This window comes from Ctenopharyngodon idella, chromosome 7 (assembly GCF_019924925.1).
Source record: "Ctenopharyngodon idella isolate HZGC_01 chromosome 7, HZGC01, whole genome shotgun sequence".
NCBI classification, from domain to species: domain Eukaryota; kingdom Metazoa; phylum Chordata; class Actinopteri; order Cypriniformes; family Xenocyprididae; genus Ctenopharyngodon; species Ctenopharyngodon idella.
Genome location: NC_067226.1, coordinates 29935692 through 29953696, shown reverse-complemented (window position 1 = coordinate 29953696; position 18005 = coordinate 29935692). Strand labels below are relative to the sequence as shown.

The following is an 18005-nucleotide window of genomic DNA, read 5'->3' as shown; positions in this document are numbered from 1 at the left end:
CCAATTAATAGAAATTCAAATCAATGGCTTCACTGAGCCCTACATTACACAGTAATATTTTTTTGATCGAAAAGTTGCAAGCAGAAGAAAACAGTTGGTGGCGCTAGAGGGTACATTATTTTTATTTATTATAGATCTAACAAGTTTTGATGATCATGGAATTATTTGGTTATTTAATTTTTCAGGTTCAGAAGCTCCATTGCCATTTCTCTCAGTTCTCAAACTGATCTGTTTTCTACTGGCAGCTTCTCCATATCTGCTAGTGTCCATCATTATAGGAGTCAAATGCTACAGAGCTCATGGTGAGAGACTCTCTCTGTCTGATCTGTTCTCCTACAGATTAATTTAACCTGATCTATCATCATTATGAATAATTAAATGTGTCCATTTTTCCTTATTTTGTGTTTTACAGCTCAGTCTGATGAGATCAATCAATATGCTGTCACAGAGGAGTGAAAGTCCTGATGAATGAATCCCATTCTGTTTTTTTTGTTTGTTTGTTTGTTTAAAATTATTTAGTTATATTTAATTTGTCTAAACTTGACAAAAATAAGGCTCAAATGAACTCTGCCTGATCTACACAAACATCCTTTTGAAACGTATCTTTATCACATTTTTTCTTCTGTTTTTCAATGTTTTGAATATCCTCATTCTTTGCCAAAATGATTTTGTAATTAATATGAAGCTATCATTTTGATTTCAGATAAAGTCCTTATTTATTTCTCCATGTCTTGAATTTCTGCTCTATTTAATAAAGAAGCATACATCTTCAACAAATAGTGAAGAATAGCTCATCTTTACCAAATATATCTTCAAAAAAACAGTGATGTTGGGGAAAGTGACTCAAAATTAAATTGAAGTCACTGGTTTTGGGTCTCAGAGTGCTTGTGCTGGCCATTGTGGTAAGAATTATTTTCTGCAGGACATAACTTATATTTTAATGCTATATTAGTTTTGCATTATAGTGTTTTAAATCAGATGTAATGTGAGTATTTAGTAAAAAAAAATCAAATGAACAACACAGCCACCCAACTGTTAAATTCATTGTTGGAGGTTTTAAATAAGCTATAGGTTACAGAAATCCTTTGTGTAACGAAGGTAACGCCATTTTCCCAAAAATACTAACTAATAGCTTTAATTTAATTACAAAGATTGTATAGCGCTTTTCACAATACATATCGTTTCAAAGTGGCTTTACAGAGAATGCATGTCAACATTACAATTTAGAGTAATCTGTTATCAGAGATGGCTGTGTCCATTTTTTGTAATTTCAGCAATGTACATATACTATGTAATACAATGTATTAATTTAAGCAATAGTAGAAACAATGAGATCACTGAAGCAATAAAAACATGTTAACAACGATTAGGATATATAGAAAATTTGGAATGGTGCATGTTGATCCAGAGTTTGCATCATCTGAAGTCCTCGCAGGGGATGGCGCCATCTGGTGTTGGTCATCTGAAGTCTTCATAAGAGGCTGGATCCAAATGAAGCTGATATACTCTCTAGTCACCTTGGGACGGGCGTCCCGAGGTAAAACGGAAAAGCAAATGGAGAATAATTAGTGTAGCTGTTGTTCATAACATTAAGCAAAGATAGTCATGTGCAATTGATCTGATATAACTGGAGTACAAGGATATGAGATGCATTATGTGAATGCTTGGCTAAAGAGATGCGTCTTTAAAGGGATAGTTCACCCAAAAATGAAAATTCTGTCATCATTTACTCACCCTCAAGTTGTTCCAAACTTATATAAATTTCTTTGTTCTGTTGAGCACAAAGGAAGATATTTTGAAGATATTTTTTGGGTGAACTATCCCTTTAATCTAGATGTAAACTGGGTGAGTGAGTCTGAGCCCCGAACATTATTAGGAAGGTTATTCCAGAGTTTAGGAGCCAAATGTGAAAACGCTCTCCCTCCTTTAAAGTCCACTAATTAGTGAACTTAGATATCTTAGGTACAACTAGAAGTCCAGAGTTTTGTGATCTTAAAGAACGTGAAGGATTGTAGGGCGATAAAAGATCAGTTAAATACACATGAGCTAATCCATTTAGGGCCTTAGCAATACTTTATAATCGATACAGAACTTAATAGGTAACCAGTGTAGAGATGATAAAATTGGTGTTATATGGTCATATTTCCTAGATAGCAGCTGCATTCTGGATTATTTGTAGCTTGTTTATTGAGAATGCAGGACAAAGCACTGTAATCTAGTCTAGACGTCATGAATGCATGAACTAACTTGCATCAGAAACAGTTAACATGTTCCGTAGCTTAGCGATGTTTCTGAGGTGGAAGAAGGCTGCTATTGTAACACATGAAATATGATTTTCAAGGGACAAGTTGTAGTCTAATATAACACCCTGTAGAGGATGAAGTAACAGTTATATAAACAATTACTGGTCATCCAATGTTTTATATCTTTAATATACTCTGGATATTTGGATAATTTAGAGATTTCATCTAGTCATAATGAAATATATAACTGAGTATCATCTGCATAGCAGTGAAAACTGATTTCATGTTTTCATATAATATTACCAAGTGGCAGCATATATATTGAAAATAGCAGAGGGCCTAACACAGATCTTTGCAGCACTCCTTAATTTACTGATGTTATCTAAGTTTTTTCCTGTTTAAATATACAAAATGGTAGCGGTCTGATAGGTACGATCTAAACCACCTTAATGCCTGTCCCTGAATACCAGTGTAATTTTGTAATCAATCTAAGAGTATTTTATGATCTATAGTGTCGAACGCAGCACTGAGATCAAGTAATACTAGTATTGAGATACAGCCTTGGTCAGTAGAAGTAAGTCATTCGTAATTTTAACAAGTGCAGTTTCTGTGCTATGATGAGGCTTAAATCCTGACAATTTTTCATAAATAAAATTTTTGACACAATTGAGCCGACACAACTTTTTCTAGTATTTTAGACATGAAAGAAAGATTTGAAATGGGTCTGTAATTTGCCATTACATTTGGCTCTAATTGTGGTTTCTTAATGAGGGACTTAATAACTGCTAGCTTGAATGGTCTTGGGACGTGACCTAGAGATAAAGATGAGTTAATAATATTGAGAAGAGGCTCTTCTGTAACATGTAACAACTCTTTCAGTAGTTTAGTGGGTATTGGATCTAATAAACATGTTGTTGGTTTAGATGCAATGATAGGTTTATTTAGCTCTTCCCGTCCTATAGTTGTAAAGCACTGCAACTGTTCTTGAGGGCCGATAATTGAGGCTGAATCATAAAACTCTACATTTACAGTTGTATTTCTGATGCTTTCGATTTCCTCAGTGAAGAAATTCATAAAAATCATAAAATTACTCCTAAACTGTAGTGGAATATTTTGTTCTGGTGATGTCTGTTTATTTGTTAATCTAGCCACTGTACTAAATAAGAACCTTGGATTGTTTTGGTTGTTTTCTATGAGTTTGTGGAGATGCTCGGCCCTGGTTGCTTTTTTATAACAGGAAGTGCTGTCTTTCCACGCAATTCTAAAGACCTCTAAACGAGTTTGTCTCCATTTGCGCTCTAGATTTCGAGTTTCTCTCTTGATGGCGTGAGTAATACTGTTGTACCATGGTGCAGTATTTTTCTCTCTAACCTTTTTTAATCTCATCAGTGCAACAGTATCTAATGTACAAGAGAAAATGGTGCCCATACTGCTAGTCATATCCTCGAGTTCATTTGTGTGTTTAGGTACAACGAGCAGCTGAGACAGATCAGGCAGGTTATTTGTGAATCTATCTATAGTTGTCGGTAGAATTGTTGTACCTAGTCGATATCGCGGCGCAATATGGCAAATATCCGCAGTATGCATTACGCATGTTACAAGGTAATGATCAGTGATATCATCACTTTGCGGTAGAATTTCTTTATCGGTAGGATTGCTTCCATGTGATATAATTACATCTAGTGTATGATTAAAACGGTGAGTGGGTGACGTTTTGCTTGACCCCAAATGAGTTTAGTAAATCTGTAAACACAGCCCCTAACGCATCATTTGTATTGTCTACATGAATGTTAAAATCTCCAACAATCAGTGCTTTATCGGCGTTGACCAATAAGTCTGAGAGAAAATCTGCAAACTCACATGAACTGTTTTTAGTACCTTTATGGACCTTGAGAGGTTCAGTGGCTTTGCTCTCAATAGAGGCCTCACTGAGCCATCGGATTTCATCAAAAATATCTTACTTTGTGTTCTGAAGATGAACGAAGGTCTTACGGGTGTGGAACGACATGAAGGTGAGTAATTAATGACAGAATTTTTATTTATGGGTGAAATAACCCTTTAACCCCACACACATGCATTACCTGTAACAAAAAGCCTAAATAGCCTAAAAAATGAGCATTATTTGACCTAAAGAAGCTGTCACACATGCTTATTATCTATACAATACCCTGTCTGGGGTGTTGCCCAGATGGCTGCCAAATAAACATAATTGACTAAACAAATCATGACTAAGATGCCAAATTTTTCATGATAACCATATGTAGCAACACAACACCACATTGTCAATGAATGGCAATTGAATCAGATATTCTGTGTCTATTTAATTCCTCTCTGTTGCTCTCACTCTCTTCGTTAAGGACAGGAAGTGTTGCGTCTATAAGACAGAGTGTGTGTTTGACAGTGTGTCATTAATAGATCAGTATGGAGCTCAGTTCACTTCCTCTAATGCTCTGTGAGTATTAATTTCTCATTTATGCATCATTTTTTGCATTTTGTATAATGATGTAGTGAATCAGTGTTCATCTGTATTTCTTCTTTTTAAGCATTCAGTCTATTTTTCATTCATGCTGCTAATAATTTCAGTATCAAATCCATCTGTAGCTCATGATATCTATGTGAAAGTGAAAAACACTCTGATTTGCTGTAGCTGAATGAGATCAGTGTTTTGATCATTACTGTGATGTCTTCAGTCGTTCAGTTTAAGGTTTGTAATGGTTCGTGTGTTGAATCGGACATGCTGTCATGTTCTGTAAAGTTATTCTCTTTATTTTCTTTAGTAGGGTAAACGTAGCTATTAAGCTCACCAAAATCTATATTGAGACATTTTTAGTGCACAGGATATTGATTTCAGTACAAGAAGTTTTGTTAAAATAAAATATTAATCTCTCACACAATAATACTTAATTTTATTTTAAATGACAAAAGCATTATAATTAAGATGTACATTAAATGCAAAAAGTCTGGCTGTGCTTAATGGGTACATTTTTGTACCCTTTAAGCACACCCCTGTTGCCATTAAGCTCACAACATGTTTTATTAAAAATTCTTGTTTATTTTAAACAACCTTTTTAAAGAATTGAATTTTTTTTTTTTTGAAGGTACAGAGTCAATCACAAAAAAACAAACAGAACACTAAAATCAAGCAACAAGGCATTCAATTTGATCAGTTATATATTCTAATTCATGACCAGTGTTTTGTTTTGCTCTATCCTCTGCGCTTCCGCGTTCATCATTACGTCATGCGTCAAGTCAAGAGTTCACTCTTTCGCCGCAAATCGATGTGTACGGCCGTCTGTCGGAAGCTATTTATAATTATACTTTTTCTTATTGATGTCACACTGAAGCTGTGTGATTTTCATAGTAGTGCACTCTTTAAGCTCACCTTACAATAATATGAAGTCTTTAAAAATTGCAGCAGTGTAAAACCACAGACCATCAATAAACTGTAAATTTATAATGTTATGAATTTAAAAGTACAAGCCATTAATGCCTGAAAAGTAATATATTAGTGTAGCAAACAATCCTATACAGCTAGTAAGCTAACTATGTTCTGTAGCATCTGCGCTATGTTGCTAAAACTATCTTTTGGATCTAACTGTAATAATTTTCCACATGCAGGTTCCAGGTTATACTATGCAAAAGTCTAAACGTTAATCTCTTAATATTGCAGTAAGTAGTTATAACTACCCCCAAAAAAGGCTTAACCACTTTAAAAATGTACATTTAAGAGGCTTCTCTTTTGGTGAAAGTTTTTTTAGACAGCTTTCAAAATGGCCGCCAGGCAGTGTGAACACATGGACACCCATATCTCAGTGTGCAATGGTCTGATTTTCTTGAAATTACAGGAGGTATGTAGTAACAAACACATCAATTGGTTAAGCCATCAAGTAGAATAATACATTATTTTTTCTTTTTATAATCTGAGCTCAAAGATGGTAGTGTGCTTATTGGGTACTTGAGCTTAATAGGTACGTTTACCCTAGATCTTCACTAGTGCATCTACATTTAATCTTTACTTGTAATGTGGAACTCAGATGCTCAGATTGTTGAGTTCAGCAGTAGAATAATAATGTATTAGGTAATATTGTGGGACGGCTTGTGGCTCTGCTGTCTCAAACATACCAAATAAGATCTTCATACTCCTTCACATATGGTTTCAGTTCTGTCATGACAGCATCAGCTAACTATTCTTAGGCATGACCTTCTTTCTTCCTCTTTCATCATTCATCTCTCCACTACTTATTGACTTCCACTATAAATTGGAAAGAGAATAGATATAGAGTTGATTTGATATAAAAGAAATGGACAAAGTTGGGCAAATGGAATAGAGAATGAAGCAAGTTCATACTGTACATATAAATTTTAAATACAAAAAAGAAATGTATGTGTCACAGACACGCCAGGATCCACCATCCACCAATCACAGCGCACTCCATCTCCTGAGTTCTGATCACCGACACCTGCACCTCATCAGCACCTCATCACCACCAGTATAAAGAACACTCACACTCACAACCACATTGTCCAATCTCGTTTGCATCTAAACTTACCTGTATGCTTACCTCAAGGACTCCTACCAAACTGCTTACCTGTCTCCAGCGTCTCCTGTTCTCCTCGTGTGATCTCCAGTCTGTGTGTGAGTGTTCTCATTGTTCTACGTCCATCTTCTCCAACGCCATTCAAGATCTTCACTTCTACAACCACAAAAGGACAGTATCACTTATCTTCACTCCAGTTATTCACGTTTACGTTGCTTCATACTCACCTGCACTGCTGTTTTACTCTGCTGGTATCAATAAACATCCCTGTCTGTGATCTCCTGTCTCCGACCCTTCTGTGTTGTAACAGAAGACCGGACCATAACATCCGGATACCAGCATGAGCCACCCGGATCCCTTCCAAGAGCTCGTTGACGCCCTGTACTGAGCGCTCACCTCCAACACGTCGTCACCTCTTCCAGCAATCACTTCCGCAAACACCGTCACCGCTCCTTCACCTCCTGTTCTCGCCAGTCCCATGGCCAAACCAGCACCCTACTCTGGCTCGGCGGAGGACTGCAGCGGTTTCCTCCTGCAGTGTGCGCTGGTCCTGGAGATGCAACCGCAACTGTACCCCACCGATACCACCAAGGTAGCGTTCATAATCTCTCAACTTCAAGGCAAGGCACTTCTGTGGGCAGATTCCATCTGGTCTCAGAACAGTTCTGTCACGCAATCATATTCCAGCTTCGTTGCCCACTTCCGGGAAGTCTTCGGCAAGCCGACCTCAGACTCGTCTATCGGTGAGAAGTTATACAATCTTAAACAAGGTTCAATGTCTGTCAATGAATATGCTTTACAATTTAGAACGCTAGCTGCCTCAAGTGGTTGGAATGAACAAGCCCTTATCACCACCTACTGGCAAGGATTGGATCCTCGGGTGCGGTTGCATCTCGCTGCATACGAGGACTCCATCGGCCTAGAGCGCTTCATCCAGCTTTCCATCCGCTTTGCCTCTCGTATGCAGTCGTGTATCGAAGAACACCAGGGCCAGCCACTGTTCAACACCCTCCTCCATCGGCCAGAATCCGTCAGCCCTCCAGAACCAGCCAACAAGCTCATGCAAATGGAAAATTCAAGACTCACTTCTACTGAGCGACAAAGGCGGCTGACCCTGAATCTATGCCTCTATTGTGGTTCTCCTGGGCATGTAATCTCTGCATGCCCAATTCGTCCTCCACGTCCCATGGTGAGTACCATCATTCCCTCCATGAATAAGATGAAGCCACTCACCACTGTTGTAAACCTTACTGCCGCTGATGTTTCCATTCCAGTGGTGGCGCTCCTCGATTCAGGGTCAGCAGGCAACTTCATCTCCGGCGCCCTATGTCGACAACTCAAGCTCAAGACCTCGCCATCTCCGACCACCTACCAGATCCACTCAGTAACAGGCAGACTCCTCAGTAGAAGGCACGTACGTCGCTGTGTCGGACCTATCCAGCTTCGGGTCGGAGTGCTGCACCGTGAAGATATACATCTGCTGGTTCTGAAGGAATCCACCTCTGACGTGATTCTAGGGCGCCCCTGGTTGGAGCAGCATAACCCCGTCATTTCGTGGAGTAACGGCGAGATCCTGAAGTGGGGCGAAACATGTTTCTCCAACTGCATCTCCGAGTTTCCAGTTCCTTCGTCTCCTCGTTCTGAAGATCTCTCCATCTGTGCCACTTCCATTGAAAGCCCAGTTGAGAAACGTTCTGTCGACATACCATAATGTTACGCCCCCTTCAGTGACGTCTTCTGCCTCCAAGCTGCCTCCACACCGGCCATGGGTGAGTCAGTGCCCAGGGGAAGAATCTACCCCCTGTCAATCCCGGAGGAGAAGACCATGGAAGAATACATCAAGGAGGCCCTAGCTCAAGGTTACATCCGCCCGTCTACTTCCCCTGCTGCTTCGAGTTTCTTCTTTGTGGCAAAAAAGGACGGAGGCTTGCGGCCATGTATTGACTACCGTGCCCTCAACAAAATCACCGTCAAGTTCCGATACCCCCTTCCTCTCGTCCCAGCTGCTCTGGAACATCTCCGTGGTGCCACTGTGTTCACCAAGCTGGACCTCCGCAACGCGTATAACCTCACCCGGATACGTGAGGGGGACGAGTGGAAGACCGCCTTCGTGACACCTACCGGCCACTATGAATATCTTGTTATGCCGTATGGCCTGGTCAACGCCCCCTCCGTATTCCAGGACTTCATACACGAGGTGCTCCGGGAGTTTCTCCACAAGTTCGTGCTAGTCTGCATCGATGACATCTTGATCTACTCCCGGAGCTTGGTCGAACATCGCCACCACGTTGCGGAGGTCCTCCAACGCCTGAGAGAATTCCATCTCTTCTTGAAAGCTGAAAAATGTTCCTTCCACCAACCCTCAGTGCACTTCTTGGGATACATCATCGACCACAGTGGCATCCGGATGGAAAAGGGGAAGGTGGAGGCCATTAAGACCTGGCCCACTCCATCCACCATCAAAGAACTCCAGCGCTTCCTTGGTTTTGCTAATTTCTACCGCCGGTTCATCAAGAATTACAGTTCCATCGCCCATCCACTCACCAACCTTCTCCGGAATAAGCCCAAGTCTCTGTCCTGGACACCAGCTGCCACCAACGCCTTCGAAACCCTCAAAGAAGCCTTCTCCACCGCTCCCCTCCTCGTCCACCCCAATCCAGATCTGCCCTTCGTAGTGGAGGTGGACGCCTCCACCACTGGAGTGGGAGCGGTTCTATCTCAGCAGCAGGGGACCCCAAGTAGACTCCATCCATGTGCCTTCTTCTCCCGCAAGCTCAACCCGGCGGAGACCAACTACGACATCGGTAACCGCGAGCTCCTGGCCGTGAAGTTGGCCCTTGAAGAGTGGAGGCATTGGCAGGAGGGGGCTAAACATCCCTTCCTTGTTCTTACTGACCACAAGAACTTGGAGTACCTGCGAGCTGCTAAAAGATTGAACCCTCGACAAGCACGCTGGTCATTATTCTTCACCCGTTTTGACTTCTCCATCTCCTATCGTCCCGGCTCCAAAAACGTCAAGGCGGATGCCCTATCTCGTCTCCATGCTCCCGAGGAAAGGTCAGAAGAACCAGAAACCATACTCCCTAAAACCATCCTCGTCAGTCCTATCACCTGGTCAGAGGAAACTTTGCCCTCCTCCAATGCCTCCACCAACGCTCCGTCGGGTTGTCCACCAGGCTTGCGTTACACCACCAGGGCACAACGCACCCCACTCATTCACTCTGCCCACACGTCACTTGGCACTGGCCACCCGGGGGTCAATGAAACCCTCTCGCTGTTAAAGGAGCGCTTCTGGTGGCCGAACATGGCAGCTGACGTCAGAAGGTACGTGCAGGGTTGTAGGGAGTGCGCCATCTCCAAGAGCCCTTGCCATCTTCCATCCGGCAAGCTCCATCCTCTGCCCGTTCATAATCGACCCTGGTCACACCTAGGAGTTGATTTCATCACCAACCTACCAGCATCCAATGAATACACCTGCATCCTCATAATCGTAGATCGATTTTCCAAGTCATGTCGTCTGATTCCCCTGGCAGGCCTACCTACCGCCATGGAGACAGCTGAACTTATGTTTAATCACGTGTTCAGATACTACGGAATTCCCGAAGACATCGTCTCAGACAGAGGACCCCAGTTCATCTCACGGGTATGGAAGGCTTTCTTCTCGCTCCTAGGTGTGACCGTCAGTCTCTCATCCGGCTACCACCCTCAGTCGAACGGGCAGACGGAGAGAAAGATCCAGGAGATCGGTCGCTTCCTCCGTACCTTCTGTCACGGCCACCAGAACTCTTGGAACTAGTATCTGGGTTGGGCCGAGTACGCACAGAATTCCCTGCGTCAACCATCTACTGGACTCATTCCATTCCAGTGCGTACTCGGTTACCAACCCCCACTGTTCCCCTGGACCGGGGAACCATCGGACGTTCCATCAGTCGACTACTGGTTCTGAGAGAGCGAGAGGGTCTGGGACTCTGCACACCACCAACTACAGCGGGTCCTGCACAGATGCAGGATGACAGCCGACCTTCACCGCTCCAACGCCCCCTCCTACCAACTGGGACAGAAGGTCTGGCTGTCATCACCTGAGTTCTGATCACCGACACCTGCACCTCATCACCACCAGTATAAAGAACACTCACACTCACAACCACATTGTCCGGTCTCGTTTGCATCTAAACTTACCTGTATGCTAACCTCAAGGACTCCTACCAAACTACTTACCTGTCTCCTGTTCTCCTCGTGTGATCTCCAGTCTGTGTGTGAGTGTTCTCATTGTTCTACGTCCATCTTCTCCAACGCCATTCAAGATCTTCACTTCTACAACCACAAAAGGACAGTATCCCTTATCTTCACTCCAGTTATTCACGTTTACGTTGCTTCATACTCACCTGCACTGCTGTTTTACTCTGCTGGTATCAATAAACATCCCTGTCTGTGATCTCCTGTCTCCGACCCTTCTGTGTTGTAACAGTATGATAAGATACACTTTTCAACATTTTCCTTGTTTTACATTGGTTGAACCACCTGACATGGAAAGTGTACCAACTTGAGAGATTTTTTTTTATCAGTATTTGAAAGAGATCTACAAATATTTTCAGTCAGGATCAGTTGGGATCCTCTAGATGCTGCATTATCATGTTTACTGTTATTATCTTGTCAATTCATAATAAAAGAGCCATGTTTGCAGTTGTGCTGACATTTGAGAATATACAAATTGCCGGACAAAAGATTTTCAATTATCTCCACAGCTTTAAAACTACTGCTATTTATAATATGGTATACTTTCTATATATTTTTATTTCATTTATGTATGAAAATGATTGTGGAATTTTTAACCAATGTTTTGATATACAGGTGCTGGTCATATAATTAGAATATCATCAAAAAGTTGATTTATTTCACTAATTCCATTTAAAAAGTGAAACTTGTATGTTATATTCATTCATTACACACAGACTGATATATTTCAAATGTTTATTTCTTTTAATTTTAATGATTAATACTGACAACTAAGGAAAATCCCAAATTCAGTATCTCAGAAAATTAGAATATTACTTAAGACCAATACAAAGAAAGGATTTTTAGAAATCTTGGCCAACTGAAAAGTATGAACATGAAAAGTATGAGCATGTACAGCACTCAATACTTAGTTGGGGCTCCTTTTGCCTGAATTACTGCAGCAATGCGGCGTGGCATGGAGTCGATTAGTCTGTGGCACTGCTCAGGTGTTATAAGAGCCCAGGTTGCTCGGATAGTGGCCTTCAGCTCTTCTGCATTGTTGGGTCTGGCATATCGCATCTTCCTCTTCACAATACCCCATAGATTTTCTATGGGGTTAAGGTCAGGCGAGTTTGCTGGCCAATTAAGAACAGGGATACCATGGTCCTTAAATCAGGTACTGGTAGCTTTGGCACTGTGTGCAGGTGCCAAGTCCTGTTGGAAAATGAAATCTGCATCTCCATAAAGTTGGTCAGCAGCAGGAAGCATGAAGTGCTCTAAAACTTCCTGGTATACGGCTGCGTTGACCTTGGACCTCAGAAAACACAGTGGACCAACACCAGCAGATGACATGGCACCCCAAACCATCACTGACTGTGGAAATTGTACACTGGACCTCAAGCAACGTGGATTGTGTGCCTCTCCTCTCTTCCTCCAGCCTCTGGGACCCTGATTTCCAAAGGAAATTCAAAATTCACTTTCATCAGAGAACATAACTTTGGACCACTCAGCAGCAGTCCAGTCCTTTTTGTCTTTAGCCCAGGTGAGATGCTTCTGACGCTGTCTGTTGTTCAAGAGTGGCTTGACACAAGGAAACCCATGTCTTGCATATGTCTGTGCGTAGTGGTTCTTGAAGCACTGACTCCAGCTGCAGTCCACTCTTTGTGAATCTCCCCCACATTTTTGAATGGGTTTTGTTTCACAATCCTCTCCAGGGTGCGGTTATCCCTATTGCTTGTACACTTTTTTTCTACCACATCTTTTCCTTCCCTTCGCCTCTCTATTAATATGCTTGGACACAGAGCTCTGTGAACAGCCAGCCTCTTTTGCAATGACCTTTTGTGTCTTGCCCTCCTTGTGCAAGGTGTCAATGGTCGTCTTTTGGACAACTGTCAAGTCAGCAGTCTTCCCCATGATTGTGTAGCCTACAGAACTAGACTGAGAGACCATTTAAAGGCCTTTGCAGGTGTTTTGAGTTAATTAGTTGATTAGAGTGTGGCACCAGGTGTCTTCAATATTGAACCTTTTCACAATATTCTAATTTTCTGAGATACTGAATTTGGGATTTTCCTTAGTTGTCAGTTATAATCATCAAAATTAAAATAAATAAACATTTGAAATATATCAGTCTGTGTGTAATTTATAAATATAATATACAAGTTTCACATTTTGAATGGAATTAGTGAAATAAATCAACTTTTTGATGATATTCTAATTATATGACCATCACCTGTATATTCATATGGTCCTATTTTATTTAGTAGCAACAACAAATAAATCAGTGTGATTTCTCTCTTTTGATCTGTAGTGCTGATTTCAAACATCCAGCCTGGACAAACTCAAGGTGATTTATATATTTCTTTAAAATATTCACACATATAACACAGTGGTTTGTTTAGCAGTGTTTCAAGTACAGTGAGAGTTATAATATGTTATGCTCAATGTATGCTGAATGTGTCATTCCATATCTGTATGGCTTTATTATTATTTTTTTTCTTTGCACAAAACACAAAAGAATGTTTTTTTGTCTATACGTTGAAAGTCAATGGGATCCAGTGTTGTTTGGACCCCATCTTTCTTTAAAATATCTTCATTTGTGCAGTGACATTTATGCAGTGTTTTCGACAGGTTGAGTCAATTCACTTAACCCATTTAATCCCAATTTTTTCTTAGAGATGACATATATGAATTTGTATGGTATTAAGGATATTAAACAATCTATTTGAATTATGTAAAAAAAAAAAAAATATATATATATATATATATATATATATATATATATATATATATATACACCTAAACTTGTTCTGACTGTTCAGCCTGTTATACAGCAGGCCGCTAATAAGAAAGAGTTCAAGATCACTGCAGCGCACAAACAGATGTGCAGGTGTTACGGCTGCAGAGGATCAGACTGCTCTAAAAAGAGTGATGCAGTGAGACTGACTGTGTTTGGTGAGTGATCATCACTGAATGACATCAGGATCTCGCTCAGATGGCATATTAAAATGTTTGCTTTGTGTTGGATTATTATTATCCAAATGAGAGATAAAGTTTAGGTTTGACTCACTGTAGATCAGATTAATCCAAACCATTTTTAATAAACAAAGTGTCGTCAGTCTCCTTTCTATTCCCTACAAATTGTTGATGAATGAAAACATCAGACCAGCCTTCAACCTGCCCCCATAATTATAATTATCATGAACAATTGATCAACATATCTGTATGTTAATGGATATGGTTTGTACTCTAGATATCACAGATGTGTGTTTTTTTTTTTATTTTGCCTCTGTCCCAACTTTTTTGGAGTGTGTAGCCATCAAATCAAAATTTGTTTATATTTACAAAATACAATTATGTTGTTCGGTGAAAACATTGGAAATCATTTCAATTATCAATTATATTTTATTGCATTTTACAAAATGTCCCAACTTTTCTGGAAATGGGGTTTGTATATACAGCAACAATAATAGTGCAAAACCACCAATCTAAGTCATTTGAACTAATAATAATAATAACATTGCATGTTGATTAATGTTTTAGAGGTAAAATTGGATTACAATAGGTCTTTGTGTACTTTTAAGATCAATTCATTAAAAAGGGATCATTTGATTCTTTGAGGCACAGGATTTGTCCTCATACACATTCATTCTTAAAGTTTACATGAATGTTTGATGAACATAAAGTTGCATATAATTACATTACTCACAATAACAGAGAAAAGTATTACAAAGAATATTAAATTTAATTTCTATAAATAATAGAAGTCATAAGCAGTGATAGATGATGACTGAAGACTGTATATTAACTCAAGATTATCATGAAATATTTACAGATAAACCCAGAGTGACTGTGAAGCCCCAGAGTTCAGTGTTCACTGGAGACACAGTTACTCTGAGCTGTGATGTGCGACGCTCAACTGGACTGAGGATTATCTGGTACAAAAACTTTGTGATATTAAAATCTGATGCTGAAACAGAAACACTGAGAGACGTGAGTCTCTCTGATGGAGGAGAGTACTGGTGTGGTGTACAAAGAGCCACAACACAAGGTCAAAGAGTCAAGCTAACAGTAAGAGGTAAGTGCTGTTTTTTACAGGGCAATCTGATTTAATAATAGTAATGTTAAGCATAAAAATGTCATCCATCAACAATTTCATGTGCTGTCAGTTAGATTAAACTTGAGTTAATTTTGCACAGAGAGACCCAAAGCTGTAGTGCGTGTTCAGCCTGATGGACGAGTGTTCAGAGGACAGACGGTCACTTTCACATGTGACATACAGGAGACAGACGTCACTAGCTGGAGCTACACCTGGAAGAAAGATGATTCAGTGATTCATGAGAGTCAATCACAGGAATACAGAATCAGTTCTGTTAATGAATCCCACACAGGTCATTACAGCTGTAGAGGAAATGAGACGGACGGATCACGATACTCACACACCAGTGATGAAGTTACACTGACGCTATCAGGTGAGTGTGAGAATGTCTTCTTCACATCAATCTGATTCACATCAATCTGACTACATTCAGACACAAATCAAACCAAACCAAACCAAAAAACCTTGCTGAAATACAGCCTATTTTCAGTTCAGCTTTAGATTGTTACTGTTGGGTCTCTTTAAAAAGACTCAAAGATCCATTTGATAACTTTAATGTGGCTTGGTTTGAAGATCAATTATTGCTAACTTTGGCGATTTGGATCAAATTTGCTGTTATCAAACTCCAGAACTCCAACTGAAAAAAATTCAAATCAATGGCTTCACTGAGCCCTACACCAGAAATCAGACAGACAAAAAAAAAAAAAAAAAAAAAAAGGATTTAAAAGGTTTAAAAGGTACAAGCAGAAGAAAAGTAAAATCTGACCAGATGGTGACAGGTGAATCAGGTGAATGTGTTAAACTTCACATCAATCTGACTACATTCAGACACAAATCAACTCAATTTTACATCCATGGAAAAATGACCGATTTCAATTTTAATTTAAATTTTATTTGTATAGCACATTTATAACAGCCCCCAGGCTGACCAAAGTGCTTTACAGAAGAGCAAGAATATTACACATACACGGAAAATAGAATAGAGAAAAATTTAAAACCACCCATTTAAAAATTTAACATATCACAGTAGTCAATACACTAAGGAAAATAAAAAAGTTTTTAGCAAGGACTTAAAGGTAGACAAGGAAGGGGCCAGTCTAATCTCTAAGGGCAGGGTATTCCAGAGTCGAGGCCCTGCCACCGCAAATGCACGCTCCCCTCTACGCTTTAGTCTAGCGCGAGGAACCACCAACAAGGCCAAGTCACAGGATCGTAGGCTTCTAGATGGGAGTATAAGGATGTCAGGGAATGAACACAGACAGAGGATCCAAGTGCAAGAATAACGATATTTATTGACAGGAAAACGCTGTACAATAACTTCACTCCAAGGGTCAGTCGAGGCAGAGGCTGTGGCGTGCAGAACGGTGGCGTGGCACCGGGTGGCGCAGGGCTACAGCGGGTATCAGAGAACAAGGATAATCCAACCCAGAGAACAGGGCACACGACGAAAGTCCAGAATCCAAAAACCAGGAAGCAACACACAGAGAACACGACAACGGGAACAGCCTGCAACGAACTGACAAAGACCACATAAAGACACGCACAATATATAACAACCACTAACAAGACACGGCTGGCAACAGATCGCAATCAGACCATAACGGGTGACGCCCACACAATCATTCACTCACACCCAAACACACACACACACAGCACACGAGGGTGAGTAAGTGAATCCATGAACCGTGACAAAGGATGAAGAAGTTCAGATAAATAGACAGGAGCTTTGTTATGTAGGGATTTATAAACGAAGAGGAGAATTTTAAAGTCTATTCTCTGACAAATCGGCAACCAGTGAAGGGATCTAAGAATTGGAGTGATGTGTTCATGTTTACGACACTTTAAAAGAAGTCTGGCTGCAGCATTTTGGACAAGCTGAAGTTGCGCAATTTGAGATTTAGATATACCGCAATATAAAGAATTGAGATTAGTGTGAGATCAGTGTATCATTTTTATACTTTAACAAAACAACAAGTGCTATTAAAACTCTTTAAAATAATGTGTACATTGAAGAATAATTGTATGATGCTTTTAAGTTTGAAATATGAGTGATGAACAGTGACAAACATGACTGATTATGGTAAATAAACGTTGGTTTAAAAGTTGGATCAAATTTGAGCTCTACACCAGAAATCAGAGGGATTTAAAAATATATCTATATATATCTCTATTTAAGGGATTAAAAGGTATAAGCAGACGAAAAGTAAAATCTGAGCAGTTGGTGGCGCTAGAGGGTACATTATTTTTATTTATTATAGATCTAACAAGTTTTGATGATCATGGAATTATTTGGTTATTTAATTTTTCAGGTTCAGAAGCTCCATTGCCAGTTCTCTCAGTTCTCAAACTGATCTGTTTTCTACTGGCAGCTTCTCCATATCTGCTAGTGTCCATCATTATAGGAGTCAAATGCTACAGAGCTCATGGTGAGAGACTCTCTCTCTCTCTCTCTATCTCTCTCTCTCTCTCTGATCTGTTCTGCTACAGATGAATTTAACCCCATCTATCATGGTTATGAATCATTAAAATATGTAAATTTTTCCATATTTTGTGTTTTACAGCTCAGTCTGATGAGATCAATCAATATGCTGTCACAGAGGAGTGAAAGTCTGCTTTCCTGATGAATGAATCCCATTCTGTTTTTCACTTTTTCAACATTATTCTGTTACAGTGGGTACGGAAAGTATTCAGACCCCCTTACATTTTTCACTCTTTGTTATATTGCAGCCATTTGCTAAAATCATTTAAGTTCATTTTTTTCCTCATTAATGTACACACAGCACCCCATATTGACAGAAAAACACAGAATTGTTGACATTTTTGCAGATTTATTAAAAAAGAAAAACTGAAATATCACATGGTCCTAAGTATTCAGACCCTTTGCTGTGACACTCATATATTTAACTCAGGTGC

General features: G+C 40.0%; 2 protein-coding genes across 11 annotated transcripts in view; both read left to right on the top strand.

Annotated features, from left to right (window-relative positions):
• LOC127516715 (sialoadhesin-like) overlaps positions 1–302 on the top strand; it is a 101833-nt gene extending 101531 nt beyond the window's left edge. For all 4 annotated transcript variants that reach the window (XR_007931056.1, XR_007931054.1, XR_007931055.1 and 1 more), the window contains one exon: positions 186–302. The gene's annotated coding sequence lies outside the window, so the exon portion shown is untranslated. The remainder of the gene's footprint in view (positions 1–185) is intronic.
• si:ch211-163c2.2 (protein turtle) overlaps positions 1–17393 on the top strand; it is a 91636-nt gene extending 74243 nt beyond the window's left edge. For 3 of the 7 annotated variants that reach the window (XM_051901567.1, XM_051901564.1, XM_051901565.1), the window contains exons 6-8: positions 14829–15071; positions 15193–15465; positions 16392–17393. In XM_051901567.1, coding sequence (XP_051757527.1) covers positions 14829–15071; positions 15193–15465; positions 16392–16612 — 737 coding nt within the window. In that variant the 3' untranslated portion in view covers positions 16613–17393. Of the gene's footprint in view, positions 1–13861; positions 13949–14828; positions 15072–15192; positions 15466–16391 lie in introns of all 7 variants that reach the window. The other 4 variants (XM_051901569.1, XM_051901566.1, XM_051901568.1 and 1 more) reach the window with 4 other exon arrangements.
• The last annotated feature ends 612 nt before the right edge of the window (positions 17394–18005 follow it).